Source organism: Hyla sarda, chromosome 7 (assembly GCF_029499605.1).
Source record: "Hyla sarda isolate aHylSar1 chromosome 7, aHylSar1.hap1, whole genome shotgun sequence".
In the NCBI taxonomy this organism is placed as follows: Eukaryota; Metazoa; Chordata; class Amphibia; order Anura; family Hylidae; genus Hyla; species Hyla sarda.
Window position 1 is genome coordinate 56,300,250 of NC_079195.1, and position 19,091 is coordinate 56,319,340.

Consider the following 19,091-nt stretch of genomic DNA (forward strand, 5'->3'; position numbering starts at 1 on the left):
GGGAAAAGTTGTTTCAGACTTGCTGGATTCCTCTCTATTTACTATTGGGAACATTTTCTGACCAGCTTTTTCTAGGTGGATATTTCCAGCCATTTATCCACCCACAGGATTTTCAGTGAATTCAATAGTAAATCGATGGGGTTGTGAAACCACGCCCCATTTTTGGACAGACCACGCCCCCTTTCAGCTTTTCACAGTGCAAAGTCGCAGACTGGCGCAAACATGTCTCTGACACTCTGCACCTATATAACCAGACAAAAACTGGTCATTTTCAGCTTAGTAAATGAGGCCCAGTGTATGTGTTTTAAACATTTTTTTTGTTAAGTAGTACTACTACTCCCAGCATGGTACACACTGTTCCATGATGGGAGTAGTAGTACCTGTACTCATTGACAGATCACCCGGGTCCATTGCGATCCTTCTGTATAATGTATAGATGCAACCGGCCGCTCTTCTATGGTCCCCTGCACTGACATATATACACCTATTCATATTTCCCGCAGATAGTTCCAGCCAATCACAATCCTCTGTGGGAAATATAAATAGGTGTATATATACGTCAGTGTAGGGGACCATAGAAGAGCGACTGCCCGCATATATACATTATACAGGACGATCACATCGAGTGTCAGAAGTGACACTCGCTGCGATCTATTAATCCGGATACTACAGCTCCCAGCATGGAGCAGAGTGTGCTCTATGTTGGGAGTAGTAGTGCCTACAGTTAAGGACAGATCACAGCGGGTGTCACTCCTGACACAGATGCAATAGTCCAATCTATTGCAGAGATGCAGAGCGGCTGTATACAGCGCTCCTCATCTCTGCACTATACTCCGGCCAGTGATGTGAATAGAACATGACGCTGCAACCATCCGGCCAATCCCCACTCTGGGGGGAAAATATGAATTTCTATTCACATCCCTGGCCGGAGTATAGTGTAGAGATACGGGCGCTGTATACAGCCCCTCTGCATCTCTGCAATAGAGGAGTGACACCCGGGGCTATCTTTCTATTAGTACAGTCTGTTCCATGCTGGGAGTAATAGTACTACCTAAAAAATTAAAAAAATAGAGAAAAAAAGTGAAACACACACTTTATTAAAAATTTATTAAAATTTTCCAATAAAAAAGAAAAGTTTTGTTAACCTGCTAAGGACCAAAAGCGTACAGGTACGCCTTTGCTCCCTGGTACGTAAGGACAAAGGGCGTACCTGTAAGCTGATATCTATCAGCAGGCACCCTGTGCAAATGCCCAGGGGGGTCATCAGACCCCCCCCCCCAGATGTCGGTGATCACTGCAAATCGCAGGTGAATTCACACCGACGATTTGCGCCGATTCCGGGTCATACGGGTCTATGGTGACCCAGTGACCCGGAAAATAAGGGGGATCGGGGTTGTCCAAGACACCCACGATCCCTATGAAGGGATAGGAGTGAGGTGGCAGGGGTGCCAGCCCTCCTATCCCTGCTATTGGTTGTCTAGAAGCGACAACCAATAGTAGATCGGGGGCAGGGGGGTTAACTTTTAGTTTCCCCTTTCTGTCCACCCACAATAGGCGGGGCAGAACGGGGAACCGAAAGGGACCGGCGCTGAAGATCCACTTACCCATCCCGGTGGCAGCGGGCGGTACATGCTGGGAGTTGTAGTTTTGAAACAGCTGGAGGTTTGCCCCCATGTGAATGTACAGGGTACATTCACACGGGCAGGTTTACAGTAAGTTTCCTGCTTCAAGTATGAGCTGCGGCAAACTCCTAGCGGGAAACTCACTGTAAACCTCTGCCAGTGCGAATGTACCCTAAAAACACTACACTACACTAACACATAATAAAGGGTAAAACACACCATATACACCCCCTTACACTGTCCCCCCCAATAAAAATGAAAAACGTATTGTACGGCAGTGTTTCCAAAACGGAGCAACCAGCTGTTGCATAACAACAACTCCCAGCATTTCCGCACAGCCACTGACTGTCCAGGCATGCTGGGAATTTAGCAACAGCTGGAGGCACCCTGTTTGGGAATCACTGGCATAGAATACCCCTATGTCCACTCCTATGCAATCCCTAATTTAGTCCTCAAATGTGCATGGCACTCTCTCACTTCGGAGCCCTGTCATATTTCAAGGAAACAATTTAGGGCCACATATGGGGTATTTCCGTACTCGGGAGAAATTGCACTACAAATTTTGGGGGGCTTTTTCTCTTTTTTCCTGAAAAGGAAAAGTTGGGGGCTACACCAGCCGGTTAGTGTAAAAAAAAAAAAAGAAAAAAAATTACACTGACATGCTGGTGTTGCCCCATACTTTTTATTTTCAAAAGGTAAAAGGAATAAAACACCCCCAAAATTTGTAAGTACGGAAATACCCCATATCTGGGCGTAAAATGCTCTGCAGCAGTGGCAGTATCTGTGGCAGTTTTTCTTGCGTTTTTGCTGGCGATTAAAAAAAAACAAGTGGAAACCTAACCTTATCCTTCCTGGAATTATATATAAATATAGATAAACAGATATTAGCATTACCCTTATTCACATGACAGTATTTTTGTCATTATTTTTAGGCCAAAACCAGATATGCAACCTAGATATAGGAAATATAATAGAAAGATTTGTTCCTTTTCTGTTTTTTACGACCTGCTTCTGATTTTGGGTCACAAATGTTGATATAAGATACTGTCCAGAATACAACTGTGTAAATGAGGCCTAATAGGTCCCTATACACTCTGACACTGTCCAATTACACCCTATTGGTGAGAAAAATGGTAACGCCCAGTGGTCAATTTATTCATCCTTTTCCAGGAGGATTAAAAGAGGAATGGTGCAATGCAGTGTTCTAAAAATAAAAATGCTCCAGCCTTTTTTTTTTTAAAGGGGTACTCCGGCGCTTAGACATCTTATCCCCTATCCAAAGGATAGGGGATAAGATGCCTGATCCCGGGGGTCCCGCCACTGGGGACCCCCGTGATCTTGCACGCCGCACCCCGTTGCCCACACCCCGACAGCTGTCACACCCCCTCCCTTAGGCTTGCATTAAGCGAACACCCGGGGACTGATTTTAACAGGGTGCGGCGTGCAAGATCACGGGGGTCCCCAGCAGCGGGACCCCCGCGATCAGGCATCTTATCCCCTATCCTTTGGATAGGGGATAAGATGTCTAAGCGCCGGAGTACCCATTTAAGCTGACACATTCCACTAAGGGCAGCTGGTTAGGAGATGCCTGTCCTGGTGTATAAACTATATAGGTAACTTTTCCCAATAAACCATTAACCAATCCTATTTTGACCTGGTGGGTATGCGCACAAATGTGACCGCAGATGCTGTATAAAATGATCACAAATCCCTGTATTGTAAAACAGATTTAAACACATGGATCTTTTGGACATAATCACAAAATACTATGTGGAATGTATCAAGAGTTTAGTGATCAGAGGAGAGGACACATGTACAGTGACCCCCCGACCTACGATGGCCCCGACATACGATCATTTCAACATACGATGGTCTCTCAGAGGCCATCGCATGTTGAAGGCAGCATCAACATATGATGCTTTTGTATGTCGGGGCCATTGTATAAACGGCTATCCGGCAACACAGACTGCTTCAGCTGCCACCAGATAGCCGTTTACGGTGCCCTGTGTGGTCCGCTGATGATCACTCACCTGTCCTCGGGGCTCCGGAGTGTCCTCTTCGGGATCCCTGCATCGTCGGCGCTCTCCATCGTCGTCATCTCGTCACTGCGCACGCCGTCCCGTCATCCAATAGGAGCGGCGTGCGTAGCGACGTGATGGCGGCGACGGAGAGCGAGGATGCCGGGGAAACAGAGGCCTTGCCGGAGTGTCGGGGACACCCCGGGGACGCTGCAACAGCGATGGAAGGCGACATCCAGGGCAGCGGTGACGGTCCGGAGCGGCGGGGGCAGGTGAGTATAACCTCCAATACCAGTGGTCTTCAACCTGCGGACCTCCAGATGTTGCAAAACTACAACTCCCAGCATGCTGGGTGTTGTAGTTTTGCAACATCTGGAGGTCAGCAGGTTGTAGACCACTGTCCTATACTTTACATTGCACGGATCCCTCAACATACGATGGGTTCAACAAACGATGGTTCATTTGGAACGGATTACCATCGTATGTTGAGGGACCACTGTATATAGCATGATTACAATACAGACAATGATAGTCATAAGCCAGATATACTTACGTGTCTGCACTGTTCATTATATAGGTGTTCGGGCAGCGGTCATTATCATGGTTCATTCCAAGGACGTGCCCAAGTTCATGAGCGACTATTGGAGCATGAGACTCTGGGGTGGACCCATCGCTGAACTGCACAGACATATCCATGGTAAGGATCTCAAAGAAAAAGTTGCAAATACTTGATGGAACATAAATCTTTACTTACTGAACTAATAGAAGTGGCATAACTGGGTGAGCAGACTGTGCCAACAAATGCCATGCCAACTACCCCACCGAAGGTACCGTGCCCTCTGAAAGGAAGAAAACATTACTTTTAATGTCATTATGGATTAGAAAGCAGTCTAGTCTTCGACTGTACAATGTCAAGTGCATGCAAATGCTTGTACGATGTCAAGACAGGTCAGCCCTTTCAAGGTACAACCTACAAACTATGATAGGCTGGCTTAAAGGGGTACTCCGCTGGAAAACATTTTTTTTTTTAAATCAACTGGTGCCAGAAAGTTAAACAGATTTGTAAATTACTTCTATTTAAAAATCTTAATCCTTCCAGTACTTAGCTGCTATATTAGCCACAGAAAGTTATTTTCTTTTTGAATTTCCTTTCACTCTGACCACAGTGCTCTCTGCTGACACCTCTGTCCATGTCAGGAACTGTCCAAAGCAGGAGTGGTTTGCTATGGGTATTTGCTCTTACTCTGGACAGTTTCTAAAACTGGGGTGATTCAACGGCTGGAACCCCAGTATTAGCCACGGGTTCCAGTGGTTGATAGCCGCTGGGACAGACCTGATATGACGCGGGATCACCGCATGACCCCGTGTTATATCGCGGGAGCTGGTGCAGGTAAATATACATCCTACATCGTTAAGGGGTTAGAATTTTTTTTTTTTAAGTTATGCACACTTGCCCAATCCCCTACTGATGCTATCCCCATGGTGCCCTTTCCTGGCTGAGCTGTGCTTCCTGCTCTTGTTTGGACACACAGGTAGCGCTGGCTCAACCAAACTCTGACTGAGACACATCACCATTACGGTCAATGATGATCAGGCTTCTTGCTTGTGGAAACAAAAAACTGCTTAGACAGGACCTTGCAGGATGGGTCAAATGAGCATAAATTCTTTTTAAGCCAGTCCATACACAGTTTTTTCTGCCCCTTTTTGTAGCCACATAAAATCAGCTGATTTTTATGAGAAAAAAAACAGCCATAGGCTAGATTTCCCCCCCTTTTTTTTATTTTTAACCAAAAACACCAGAAAACCTGCCACAGTTTACCTACATTTTTTAGGTAGTACTATTACTTCCAGCATGGAATCTACTGTTCCATGATGTGAGTAGTAGTTCTTGTACTAATAGACAGATCGCACCGGGTGTCACTCCTGACACCCGATGCGATCGTCCATAATATAGCAGAGATACGGAGCGGCTCTATACAGAGCTCCGCATCTCTGCTCTGTACTCCGGCCGGCCAGTGATGTGAATAGAATTCACATCATTCATTCATATTTTCTGCCCGGAGTGGTGATTGGCCAGATGGTGCCAGCCAATCCCTGCTCTCAGCAGGAAATATGAATGAGTGATGTGAATTCTATTCACATTACTGGCCGGCTGGAGTACAGAGCAGAGATGCAGAGCGCAGGAAAAAGCCGCTCCGCATCTCAGGGATGAAGGATGATCGCAATGGGTGTCAGGAGTGGCACCCGCTGTGATATGTCCTTAACTGCAGGTACTACAGCTCCCAACATGGAGCACACTCTGCTCCATGCTACCTGGGACCTGTAGTACCTGCATTAATAGACAGATCGCAGCGAATGTGACTTCTGACACCTGTTGCGGTCTATTAATGCAGGTACTACGGCTCCCAGCATGGAGCAGAGTGTACTCCATGTTGGGAGCAGTTGTACCTGCAGTTAAAGCGCAGCTGTCACAGATTTTAACCCCTATAAACTAGCCCCCGGATGGCAAAGTTGTTAGAAATTACAGTTCAAGCATAACTTTTCCTGCTTTCTAGCAGCTTTAATCGGGCTAAAAAATGCTTTTTATGAAAGTCAGCAACAGTCGGATATCCCCTGTATGTCAGCGCTGGGACCGCTGTGTGATTGACACCCAGGTCCCAGCGCATAGTAAAATATTAACCCCTTAAGGACTGAGCCCTTTTTCACCTTAAGGACTCACCTTTTTTGCAATTCTGACCACTGTCACTTTAAACATTAATAACTCTGGAATGCTTTTTTTTTCGTGACATATTCTACTTTAACATAGTGGTAAAATTTTGTCGTAACTTGCATCCTTTCTTGGTGAAAAATCCCCAAATTTGATGAAAAATTTGAAAATTTAGCATTTTTCTAACTTTGAAGCTCTCTGCTTGTAAGGAAAATGGATATTCCAAATATATTTTTTTTTATTCACATATACAATATGTCTACTTTATGTTTGCATCATAAAATTGACGAGTTTTTACTTTTGGAAGACACCAGAGGGCTTCAAAGTTCAGCAGCAATTTTCCAATTTTTCACAAAATTTTGAAACCCGCTTTTTTTCAGGGACCAGTTCAGGTTTGAAGTGGATTTGAAGGGTCTTCATATTAGAAATACCCCATTAAAGACCCCATTATAAAAACTGCACCCCCCAAAGTATTCAAAATGACATTCAGTCAGCGTTTTAACCCTTTAGGTGTTTCACAGGAATAGCAGCAAAGTGAAGGAGAAAATTCACAATCTTCATTTTTTACACTCGCATGTTTTTGTAGACCCAATTTTTTAATTTTTGCAAGGGGTAAAAAGGAGAAAATTTTTACTTGTATTTGAAACCCAATTTTTCTCGAGTAATCACATACCTCATATGTCTATGTTAATTGTTCGGCGAGCGCAGTAGAGGGCTCAGAAGGGAAGGAGCGACAAATGGTTTTTGGGGGGCATGTCACATTTAGGAAGCCCCTATGGTGCCAGAACAGCAAAAAACCCCACATGGCATACCATTTTGGAAACTAGACCCCTTGGGGAACATAACAAGGGGTAAAGTAAATCTTAATACCCCACAGGTGATTCACGACTTTTGCATATGTAAAAAAAAAAAATTTCCCTAAAATGCTTGGTTTCCCAAAAGTTTTACATTTTTAAAAAGGGTAATAGCAGAAAATACCCCCCAAAATTTGAAGCCCAATTTCTCCCGATTCAGAAAACACCCCATATGGGGGTGAAAAGTGCTCTGCTGGCGCACTACAGGTCTCAGAAGAGAAGGAGTCACATTTGGCTTTTTGAAAGCAAATTTTGCTCTGGGGGCATGCCGCATTTAGGAAGCCCCTATGGTGCCAGAACAGCAAAAAAAAAAAAAACACATGGCATACCATTTTGGAAACTAGACCCCTCGGGGAATGTAACAAGGGGTTAAGTGAACCTTAATACCCCACAGGTGTTTTACGACTTTTGCATATGTAAAAAAAAATTTTTTTTTTTACCTAAAATGCCTCTTTTCCAAAAAATTTTACATTTTTAAAAAGGGTAAAAGCAGAAAATACCCCCCAAAATTTGTAACACAATTTCTCCCGAGTACGGCGATACCCCATATGTGGCCCTAAACTGTTGCCTTGAAATACGACAGGGCTCCAAAGTGAGAGCACCATGCGCATTTGAGGCCTAAATTAGGGACTTGCATAGGGTTGGACATAGGGGTATTCTACGCCAGTGATTCCCAAACAGGGTGCCTCCAGCTGTTGTAAAACTCCCAGCATGCCTAGACAGTCAGTGGCTATCTGGCAATACTGGGAGTAGTTGTTTTGCAACAGCTGGAGGCTCCGTTTTGGAAACAGTGGCGTACCAGACGTTTTTCATTTTTATTGGGGAGGGGAGGGGGGCTGTGTAGGGGTATGTGTATATGTAGTGTTTTTTACTTTTTATTTTATTTTTTGTGTTAGTGTAGTGTAGTGTTTTTAGGGTAGAGTCGCACGGGCGGAGTTTCACAGTAGTTTCTTGCTGGCAGTTTGAGCTGCGGCAGAAAATTTGCCGCAGCTCAAACTTGCAGCCGGATACTTATTGTAATCCTCCGCCCATGTGAGTGTACCCTGTACGTTCACATTGGGGGGGGGGGGGGGGGGGGGACATCCAGCTGTTGCAAAACTACAACTCCCAGCATGTACGGTCTATCAGTGCATGCTGGGAGTTGTAGTTTTGCAACAGCTGGAGGCACACTGGTTGTGAAACACCGAGTTTAGTAACAAACTCAGTGTTTTGCAACCAGTGTGCCTTCAGCTGTTGCAAAAGCTACAACCCCCAGCATGTACGGACAGTGCAAGGGCATGCTGGGTCTTGTAGTTATGCAACAGCTGGAGGCATACTACTTTGGCTGGGGATGCTGGGGATTGTAGTTATGCAACAGCTGGAGACACACTGGTTTGCTACATAACTCAGTGTGCCTTCAGCTGTTGCAAAACTACAACTCCCAGCAGTCACCGACAGCCAACGGGCATGCTGGGAGTTGTAGTTATGCAACCAGCAGATGCACTACTACAACTCCCAGCATGCACTTTAGCTGTTTGTGCAAGCTGGGAGTTGTAGTTACACAACAGCTGAAGGTACACTTTCAATAGAAAAAATGTGCCTTCAGCTGTTGCAAAACTATAAGTCCCAGCATGCCCATAAAGGCATGCTGGGAGTTGTGGTGGTCTGCCTCCTGCTGTTGCATAACTACAGCTCCCAGCATGCCCTTTTTGCATGCTGGGAGCTGTTGCTAAGCAACAGCAGGAGGCTGTCACTCACCTCCAACGATCCAGCCGCATCACATCAGTCCATCGTCGTGCTCCTGGGGCCCCAATCCCAACATTGACGCCGGGGATCGGGGTCCCCAGCACCCGGGGTGCACATTCCGCACCCGCTCACGTCCTCCGGAAGAGGGGCGGAGCGGGTTGCGGGAGTGACACCCGCAGCAGGCTCCCTGATTGGTCGGCCAGTGCCACCTCACCCCTGCTGGCTGTGGCTGTTCGGGGCCATCAGAGACGGCCCCGAACAGCCTGTAATTCCGGGTCACCGGGTCACTGGAGACCCTATTGACCCGGAATCTGCCGCAGATCGCTGGACTGTATTGTCCAGCAATCTGCGGCCATCGTCGACATGGGGGGGCATAATGACCCCCCTGGACGATATGCCCCGATGCCTGCTGAACGATTTCAGCAGGCATCGGGCACCGGCTCCCCTCCGGCTAGTGGTGGGGGGGGCCGGGATTTGACAGGACGTACTCAAACGTCCTGAGTCCTTAAGGACTCGGAAAAGGGTCCATTTGAGTACGTCCTGCGTCCTTAAGGGGTTAAATTAATTCCCAGGTTGAAGAAATAGAAGTGGTGCAGTTGCCCATACCAACCAATCAGATCACTTTTCAGAGTACTTTTTTTCAGAGGCTTTTTAAAAATAAAAGAAGCATTGGTTGCTATGGGCAACTGTACCACTCTTCCTCTACACAGGTTTTCATAAATCCCCCCATAGTGGCCTGGTGGTCATTTTGTTCCTTGCAGTTTATACACTTAGCTCTCCATGAGATCCGGCTCATATATTGCATCCAATCTGTATAAGCTGAGCCTCAATGTGAGCCATGTTGCTATTGCCTGACTAAGTAGTTTCCTCGTATCCACAACACGTGATCACTTACATGAGAAGATGGTAGATGTCACATCTCTTTACATTTTGGTTGCCAACCCTCCACTGTGTAAATCTTCCCAGCACATCCCCAGCACTTCCTGAATTCACATCGATGGGATTCGAGGTCGACCATGTAATCAAATTAGTCAGAACTATTCGGATGTTAAGTGGGCGAAACATCTGAAAAGACAGAGAACATTATTCGATTATTGGATAACATCAAGATACCGTCATCCTGTAGCTGGGGCAAGGTCTGGTGTATACATTGGGAAATGATCATCAGCTAAACATAAGTTGGTATACTTTAGCCTCAACTGTATAAAAAACATTAGCAAATCCATTTTTATAACAACTTTATGCAAAAAAAGTATACCGTAACATATACGTCTTTGTTAATGAAGGTAGATGAGTGGAACTGTATGTATCTATATAGCAATTATTACAGAACAAAAACAAACAGATCACCACATGGGGTAAAAGCCAGTTGGCAAAGGGACAGGTCACATCAAGGACAGTGCTCCCCTGATTATTCCAAACAGTGAGCGGTCTGCTGGTCCTTCAGCTTCAGCACAAGCCACACAAGGAGGACTTCACTCTCACGGAAGAGCTACACGAGTCAGTTAATGTATAATACAAAGGGGGGATTACTGTAATGCAAGACAAGACATTTCAGTAACATACTGTTCTTTCCATCAGGTCTGATGAAGGGAATAGAGTGTTCCTGAAATGCGTTGTCTTGGATTTTAATAAACTTTAATAAAAGGTTAGTTTGCATGCTTATGGCTGGATTAGAGGTAAGATCTGTTAGCAGAACCCTCTTTTAGAAGATGTTACTGTTACGCCGAGCGCTCCGGGTTCCCGCTCCTCCCCGGAGCGCTCGCTTCACCTCCTCCGCTGCAGCGCCCCGGTCACGTCCTCTGACCCGGGGCGCTGCGATCCTGCTGCTAGCCGGGATGCGATTCGCGATGCGGGTAGCGCCCGCTCGCGATGCGCACCCCGGCTCTCCTACCTGACTCGCTCCCCGTCTGTTCTGTCCCGGCGCGCGCGGCCCCGCTCCCTAGGGCGCGCGCGCGCCGGGTCTCTGCGATTTAAAGGGCCACTGCGCCGCTGATTGGCGCAGTGGTTCCAATTAGAGTTATCACCTGTGCACTCCCTATATTACCTCACTTCCCTTGCACTCCCTTGCCGGATCTTGTTGCCTTAGTGCCAGTGAAAGCGTTCCTTGTGTGTCCCTTGCCAGTGTTTCCAGACCTTCTGCCGTTGCCCCTGACTACGATCCTTGCTGCCTGCCCCGACCTTCTGCTACGTCCGACCTTGCTTCTGCCTACTCCCTTGTACCGCGCCTATCTTCAGCAGCCAGAGAGGTGAGCCGTTGCTAGTGGATACGACCTGGTCACTACCGCCGCAGCAAGACCATCCCGCTTTGCGGCGGGCTCTGGTGAAAACCAGTAGTGGCTTAGAACCGGTCCACTAGCACGGTCCACGCCAATCCCTCTCTGGCACAGAGGGTCCACTACCTGCCAGCCGGCATCGTGACAGTAGATCCGGCCATGGATCCCGCTGAAGTTCCTCTGCCAGTTGTCGCTGACCTCACCACGGTGGTCGCCCAGCAGTCACAACAGATTGCGCAACAAGGCCAACAGCTGTCTCAACTAACCGTTATGCTACAACAGTTGCTACCACAGCTTCAGCAGTCATCTCCTCCGCCAGCTCCTGCACCTCCTCCGCAGCGAGTGGCCGCTCCTGGGATACGCTTATCCTTGCCGGATAAGTTTGATGGGGACTCTAAGTTTTGCCGTGGCTTCCTTTCCCAATGTTCCCTGCATCTGGAGATGATGTCGGACCTGTTTCCCACTGAAAGGTCTAAGGTGGCTTTCGTAGTCAGTCTTCTGTCCGGAAAAGCCCTGTCATGGGCCACACCGCTCTGGGACCGCAATGACCCCGTCACTGCCTCAGTACACTCCTTCTTCTCGGAAATCCGAAGTGTCTTTGAGGAACCTGCCCGAGCCTCTTCTGCTGAGACTGCCCTGTTGAACCTGGTCCAGGGTAATTCTTCCGTTGGCGAGTATGCCGTACAATTCCGTACACTTGCTTCAGAATTGTCCTGGAATAATGAGGCCCTCTGCGCGACCTTCAAAAAAGGCCTATCCAGCAACATTAAAGATGTTCTGGCCGCACGAGAAATTCCTGCTAATCTACATGAACTTATTCACCTAGCCACTCGCATTGACATGCGTTTTTCTGAAAGGCGTCAGGAACTCCGCCAAGATATGGACTCTGTTCGCACGAGGCGTTTCGTCTCCTCGGCTCCTCTCTCCTCTGGTCCCCTGCAATCTGTTCCTGTGCCTCCCGCCGTGGAGGCTATGCAGGTCGACCGGTCTCGCCTGACACCTCAAGAGAGGACACGACGCCGTATGGAGAACCTCTGCCTGTACTGTGCTAGTACCGAACACTTCCTGAGGGATTGTCCTATCCGTCCTCCCCGCCTGGAAAGACGTACGCTGACTCCGCACATAGGTGAGACAGTCCTTGATGTCTACTCTGCTTCTCCACGTCTTACTGTGCCTGTGCGGATGTCTGCTTCTGCCTTCTCCTTCTCTACAGTGGCCTTCTTGGACTCTGGTTCTGCAGGAAATTTTATTTTGGCCTCTCTCGTCAACAGGTTCAACATCCCAGTGACCAGTCTCGCCAGACCCCTCTACATCAATTGTGTAAATAATGAAAGATTGGACTGTACCATACGTTTCCGCACGGAGCCCCTTCTTATGAGCATCGGATCTCATCATGAGAGGATTGAACTTTTGGTCCTCCCCAATTGCACCTCGGAGATTCTCCTTGGACTTCCCTGGCTTCAACTTCATTCCCCAATCCTGGATTGGTCCACTGGAGAGATCAAGAGTTGGGGGTCCTCTTGTTCCAAGAACTGTCTAAAACCGGTTCCCAGTAACCCTTGCCGTAACTCTGTGGTTCCTCCAGTAACCGGTCTCCCCAAGGCCTATATGGACTTCGCGGATGTTTTCTGCAAAAAACAAGCTGAGACTCTACCTCCTCACAGGCCTTATGATTGCCCTATCGACCTCCTCCCGGGTACTACTCCACCCCGGGGCAGAATTTATCCTCTCTCTGCCCCAGAGACTCTTGCCATGTCCGAATACGTCCAGGAGAATCTAAAAAGGGGCTTTATCCGTAAATCCTCCTCTCCTGCCGGAGCCGGATTTTTCTTTGTCTCCAAAAAAGATGGCTCCCTACGTCCTTGCATTGACTACCGCGGTCTTAATAAAATCACGGTTAAGAACCGCTACCCCTTACCCCTCATCTCTGAACTCTTTGATCGCCTCCAAGGTGCCCACATCTTCACTAAATTGGACTTAAGAGGCGCCTATAACCTCATCCGCATCAGAGAGGGGGACGAGTGGAAAACGGCATTTAACACCAGAGATGGACACTTTGAGTATCTGGTCATGCCCTTTGGACTGTGCAATGCCCCTGCCGTCTTCCAAGACTTTGTCAATGAAATTTTTCGTGATCTATTATACTCCTGTGTTGTGGTATATCTGGACGATATCCTAATTTTTTCTGCCAATCTAGAGGAACACCGCCGGCATGTCCGTATGGTTCTTCAGAGACTTCGTGACAACCAACTCTATGCCAAAATTGAGAAATGTCTGTTTGAATGCCAATCTCTTCCTTTTCTAGGATATTTGGTCTCTGGCCAGGGACTACAGATGGATCCAGACAAACTCTCTGCCGTCTTAAATTGGCCACGCCCCTCCGGACTCCGTGCTATCCAACGCTTTTTGGGGTTCGCCAATTATTACAGGCAATTTATTCCACATTTTTCTACCATTGTGGCTCCTATCGTGGCTTTAACCAAGAAAAATGCTGATCCCAAGTCCTGGCCTCCTCAAGCAGAAGACTCCTTTAAACAACTCAAGTCTGCCTTTTCTTCGGCTCCCGTGCTCTCCAGACCTGACCCTTCCAAACCCTTCCTATTGGAGGTTGATGCCTCCTCAGTAGGAGCTGGAGCTGTTCTTCTACAAAAAAATCCTTCCGGGCATGCTGTCACTTGTGGTTTTTTCTCTAGGACCTTCTCTCCAGCGGAGAGGAACTACTCCATCGGGGATCGAGAACTTCTAGCCATTAAATTAGCACTTGAGGAATGGAGGCATCTGCTGGAGGGATCAAGATTTCCTGTTATTATCTACACCGACCACAAGAACCTCTCCTACCTCCAGTCGGCCCAACGGCTGAATCCTCGCCAGGCCCGGTGGTCTCTGTTCTTTGCCCGATTTAATTTTGAGATTCACTTTCGTCCTGCCGATAAGAACATTAGAGCCGATGCTCTCTCTCGTTCCTCGGATGCCTCAGAAGTTGATCTCCCTCCGCAACACATCATTCCACCTGACTGCCTGATCTCCACTTCTCCTGCCTCCATCAGACAGACTCCTCCAGGAAAGACCTTTGTTTCTCCACGCCAACGCCTCGGAATCCTCAAATGGGGTCACTCCTCCCATCTCGCAGGTCATGCGGGCATCAAGAAATCTGTGCAACTCATCTCCCGCTTCTATTGGTGGCCAACTCTGGAGACGGATGTTGGGGACTTTGTGCGAGCCTGCACTATCTGTGCCCGGGATAAGACTCCTCGCCAGAAGCCCGCTGGTTTTCTTCATCCTCTGCCTGTCCCCGAACAGCCTTGGTCTCTGATTGGTATGGATTTTATTACTGATTTACCCCCTTCCCGTGGCAACACCGTTATTTGGGTGGTCGTTGATCGATTCTCCAAAATGGCACATTTCATTCCTCTTCCTGGTCTTCCTTCTGCGCCTCAGTTGGCTAAACAATTTTTTGTACACATTTTTCGTCTTCACGGGTTGCCTACGCAGATTGTCTCGGATAGAGGGGTCCAATTCGTGTCTAAATTCTGGAGAGCTCTCTGTAAACAACTCAAGATTAAATTAAATTTTTCCTCTGCATATCATCCCCAGTCCAATGGACAAGTAGAAAGAATTAACCAGATCCTGGGTGATTATTTGCGACATTTTGTTTCCTCCCGCCAGGATGACTGGGCAGATCTCCTTCCATGGGCCGAATTCTCGTATAACTTCAGGGTCTCTGAATCTTCCTCCAAATCCCCATTTTTCGTGGTGTACGGCCGTCACCCTCTTCCCCCCCTCCCTACCCCCTTGCCCTCTGGTCTGCCCGCTGTGGATGAAATTTCTCGTGACCTTTCCATTATATGGAGAGAGACCCAAAATTCTCTCTTACAGGCTTCTTCACGCATGAAGAGGTTCGCGGATAAGAAAAGAAGAGCTCCCCCCGTTTTTTCCCCTGGAGACAAGGTATGGCTCTCCGCTAAATATGTCCGCTTCCGTGTCCCTAGCTACAAGTTGGGACCACGCTATCTTGGTCCTTTCAAAATTCTGTGTCAAATTAATCCTGTCTCTTATAAACTTCTTCTTCCTCCTTCTCTTCGTATCCCTAATGCCTTTCACGTCTCTCTTCTCAAACCACTCATCCTCAACCGTTTTTCTCCCAAATCTGTTCCTCCCACTCCTGTTTCCGGCTCCTCGGACGTCTTCTCGGTCAAGGAGATTTTGGCTGCCAAAAAGGTCAGAGGAAAAAATTTTTTTTTAGTAGACTGGGAGGGTTGTGGTCCTGAAGAGAGATCCTGGGAACCTGAGGACAACATCCTTGACAAAAGTCTGCTCCTCAGGTTCTCAGGCTCCAAGAAGAGGGGGAGACCCAAGGGGGGGGGTACTGTTACGCCGAGCGCTCCGGGTTCCCGCTCCTCCCCGGAGCGCTCGCTTCACCTCCTCCGCTGCAGCGCCCCGGTCACGTCCTCTGACCCGGGGCGCTGCGATCCTGCTGCTAGCCGGGATGCGATTCGCGATGCGGGTAGCGCCCGCTCGCGATGCGCACCCCGGCTCTCCTACCTGACTCGCTCCCCGTCTGTTCTGTCCCGGCGCGCGCGGCCCCGCTCCCTAGGGCGCGCGCGCGCCGGGTCTCTGCGATTTAAAGGGCCACTGCGCCGCTGATTGGCGCAGTGGTTCCAATTAGAGTTATCACCTGTGCACTCCCTATATTACCTCACTTCCCTTGCACTCCCTTGCCGGATCTTGTTGCCTTAGTGCCAGTGAAAGCGTTCCTTGTGTGTCCCTTGCCAGTGTTTCCAGACCTTCTGCCGTTGCCCCTGACTACGATCCTTGCTGCCTGCCCCGACCTTCTGCTACGTCCGACCTTGCTTCTGCCTACTCCCTTGTACCGCGCCTATCTTCAGCAGCCAGAGAGGTGAGCCGTTGCTAGTGGATACGACCTGGTCACTACCGCCGCAGCAAGACCATCCCGCTTTGCGGCGGGCTCTGGTGAAAACCAGTAGTGGCTTAGAACCGGTCCACTAGCACGGTCCACGCCAATCCCTCTCTGGCACAGAGGGTCCACTACCTGCCAGCCGGCATCGTGACAGTTACATTATATTTATGGTGGCCTTTGCTCTACACATTACCAAAATGTAGCCACAAAAATTATTGACAAATCAATGGTAATTAAAAGCAATAAAAATGTGACTTAGGCTGGCCCGTATTATGCCGACACCAAACTTGCAGTCAGGCCAGGGCTTGCGGCCATCATACGGACGCAAAAATTTGGCTGTATTATCCACGTATAAAATTAGCCCAAAAGCTCAGCAGCCAGAAATAGGGGCAACTAGAATGACAAGAGATCACAATGAGGCTGGGTTTATATTATGAGTTTGTCAGAGACATAGGTCAGAAGAATGCCTTATATTTGTCTTCAATGGAAGGGTACAGCATATCCCACTAAAAAAGGAATACAGTGAGATAGGCATATTCAAAGATTGATGTATTTTTCTGCACGTTTTTTCTTTTACATTAATTATTAATTTATGGTACTTGGGATTCTCAAAAACACCCCCCTTTTTTTAAATATATGGTTAAAAAAATTTAAGACCACTTTTTAGATTTTTTTGTGGCAAATAGTTACAATTCTGTACCATTTGCGCCAAAATTGCAAGCCCAGGGAAAAACAGGCAAGCTATATCTGAGGAAGAAAAAACTAAAATGCAAAAATAAAATGGTCTGGTCTTTAAGGTCAAAATGGGCTTGGTCCTTAAGGGGTTAAAAAATGTTATATGGGTGTGTAGGTGACAAAATAAAAGCTTTAGGACTTTGAGAACGAGTGCTGCAAAAAAGGATAATGTACAATTAATATAAAAAAAAAAAAAAAAAAAAGGTCCTAAAGGGGTACTCCACTGGAAAACATTTTCTTTTAATTCAACTGGTTCCAGAAAGTTAAACAGATTTGTAAATTACTTCTATTAAAAAAATCCCAATCCTTCCAGTACTTATCAGTTGCTGTATAATACACAGGAAGTTCTTTTCTTTTTAAATTTCCTTTATGCCTGACCACAGTGCTCTCTGCTGACACCTCTGTCCATGTCAGGAACTGTCTAGAGCAGGAGCAAACTCCAATAGCAAACCTCTTCTACTCTGGACAGTTCGTGACATGGACAGAGGTGTCAGCATGCACTGTGGTCAGGCAGAAAGGAAATTCAAAAAGAAACTTCCTGTGTATTACACAGCAGCTGATAAGTACTGGAAGGATTGGAATTTTTTTTATAGAAGTAATTTGCAAATCTGTTTAGCTTTCTGGCACCAGTTGATTTTAAAGAAAATGTTTTCCAGTGTAGTACCCCTTTAAGGGCAAAATTATATGAGTGATTAAAGGGGTACTCTGCTGTTCAGCATTTGTAACAAATTGTTCCAAATGCTGGAGCCGGCGCCGGGAGCTCATGACGTCACACCCCCTCCCATAGACTTTCATTGAGGGGGCGGGGCTATAATGTCACGAGCTCCCGTCACGGCTCCAGCATTTGGAACAATTTGTTCCAAACGCTGAGCAGCGTAGTAGCCCTTTAAGGGGCTAAACTGCTTTTAATAGTTGTATACAGCTATAAATTGTTTGTCTAGGCTTTTAACATAATATTTAGTACAAAAAAAAATTCCTATAGGTTTTACACCCCCTCAGAGCTGGTGTGAATTTTACATGATATTAGAAGTAAATTGTCTACACGGCTTTTAAAAATAAAATATATAGTAAATTCTCAAATGATGTTGACACGCCCTCTTTAGCAGTTTTGACGGAAATTGTGTAAACCTCGCAGAAAACCAACATACACAGTTTTGAATATATATTGGGAATTTTTACTGCGATGAACTTTAAATATTCTCCTCATTGCCTCCTAATAGAAGGGAAGCCCTGAGATATCTCCGATGATGTAACTTTCCATATATATATATATATATAATGTACAGTATATGATTGATGTATATCAGCAGATGTTATGTAAACCCAGAAGCCTAAATCAGACACGTGGACACTTTCTAATTTACTCTTATCTACAGTCCTGGCCGGAAATGTTGGCAACCCTGAAATTTTTATTTTCAGCTTACAATATCTTTACCACAACTCAGCCCCACCTGAGGATGGGATATGAGGATTAGATATGGGGACGGGATATGAGGTCAAGATATGAAGACAAGATATGAGGATCAGATATGGGGACGGGATATGAGGTCAAGATATGAAGACAAGATATGAGGATCAGATATGGGGACGGGATATGAGGTCAAGATATGAAGACAAGATATGAGGACAGGATATGAGGTCGGAATATTAGGAAGGGATTTGGGGTCAGGATTTAAAGATATGAGGATATGAGGACAAAAGCTTCCTCCTTTGTTGCTTTTTCTCCCCCACAAGGATAAGGTAGGAAAAAACAGGCAGGGCCAGGTACTCAGCTAGTATATATATTTATATATATATATATATATATATATATATATATATATATATAAATATATATATATATATATATATATATATATATATATATAAAATATTTGTACTCTTAGGCATATATTCTAGGGTTTTATGTTAAAGCTTACCCCGTCAACAATATTCGCCAGTTGTATGGTCTTCACTTCCACTGCCTTGTCAGATTTATCAATTTGGTACTGTAAGAACACAAACAAAAAAAAGTAGACATCTTACAGACATTAAAGGGGGGTCCAGAACCAGACAAGACAAGGAGGCCGTTCCCTCCCTCCCCCTCCCAATCCTTTTTTTTAAGAAACAGTGTCATGTTAGACTATTGGCTGTGTCTAGTATTGCAGCTGGGGAATGAAAAGTGACAACCCCATGACTGGTGCAAATCACCCCCAAGGGGTTCCCTCACATCTGTGTTAAAGGGGTAGAACATTTT

At 46.7% G+C, this 19,091-nt stretch overlaps 1 protein-coding gene across 1 annotated transcript in view; it reads right to left on the minus strand.

The window, feature by feature from the left end:
- The window catches only part of LOC130283124 (disintegrin and metalloproteinase domain-containing protein 9-like), a 155,653-nt gene that overhangs the window by 23,403 nt on the left and 113,159 nt on the right, over positions 1–19,091 (minus strand). The window contains exons 11-14 of the mRNA XM_056532314.1: positions 18,775–18,843; positions 9,822–9,991; positions 4,395–4,479; positions 4,194–4,318 (exon numbers count right to left, since the gene is read on the minus strand). Of these exons, the coding sequence (XP_056388289.1) occupies positions 4,194–4,318; positions 4,395–4,479; positions 9,822–9,991; positions 18,775–18,843 (449 nt within the window). The remainder of the gene's footprint in view (positions 1–4,193; positions 4,319–4,394; positions 4,480–9,821; positions 9,992–18,774; positions 18,844–19,091) is intronic.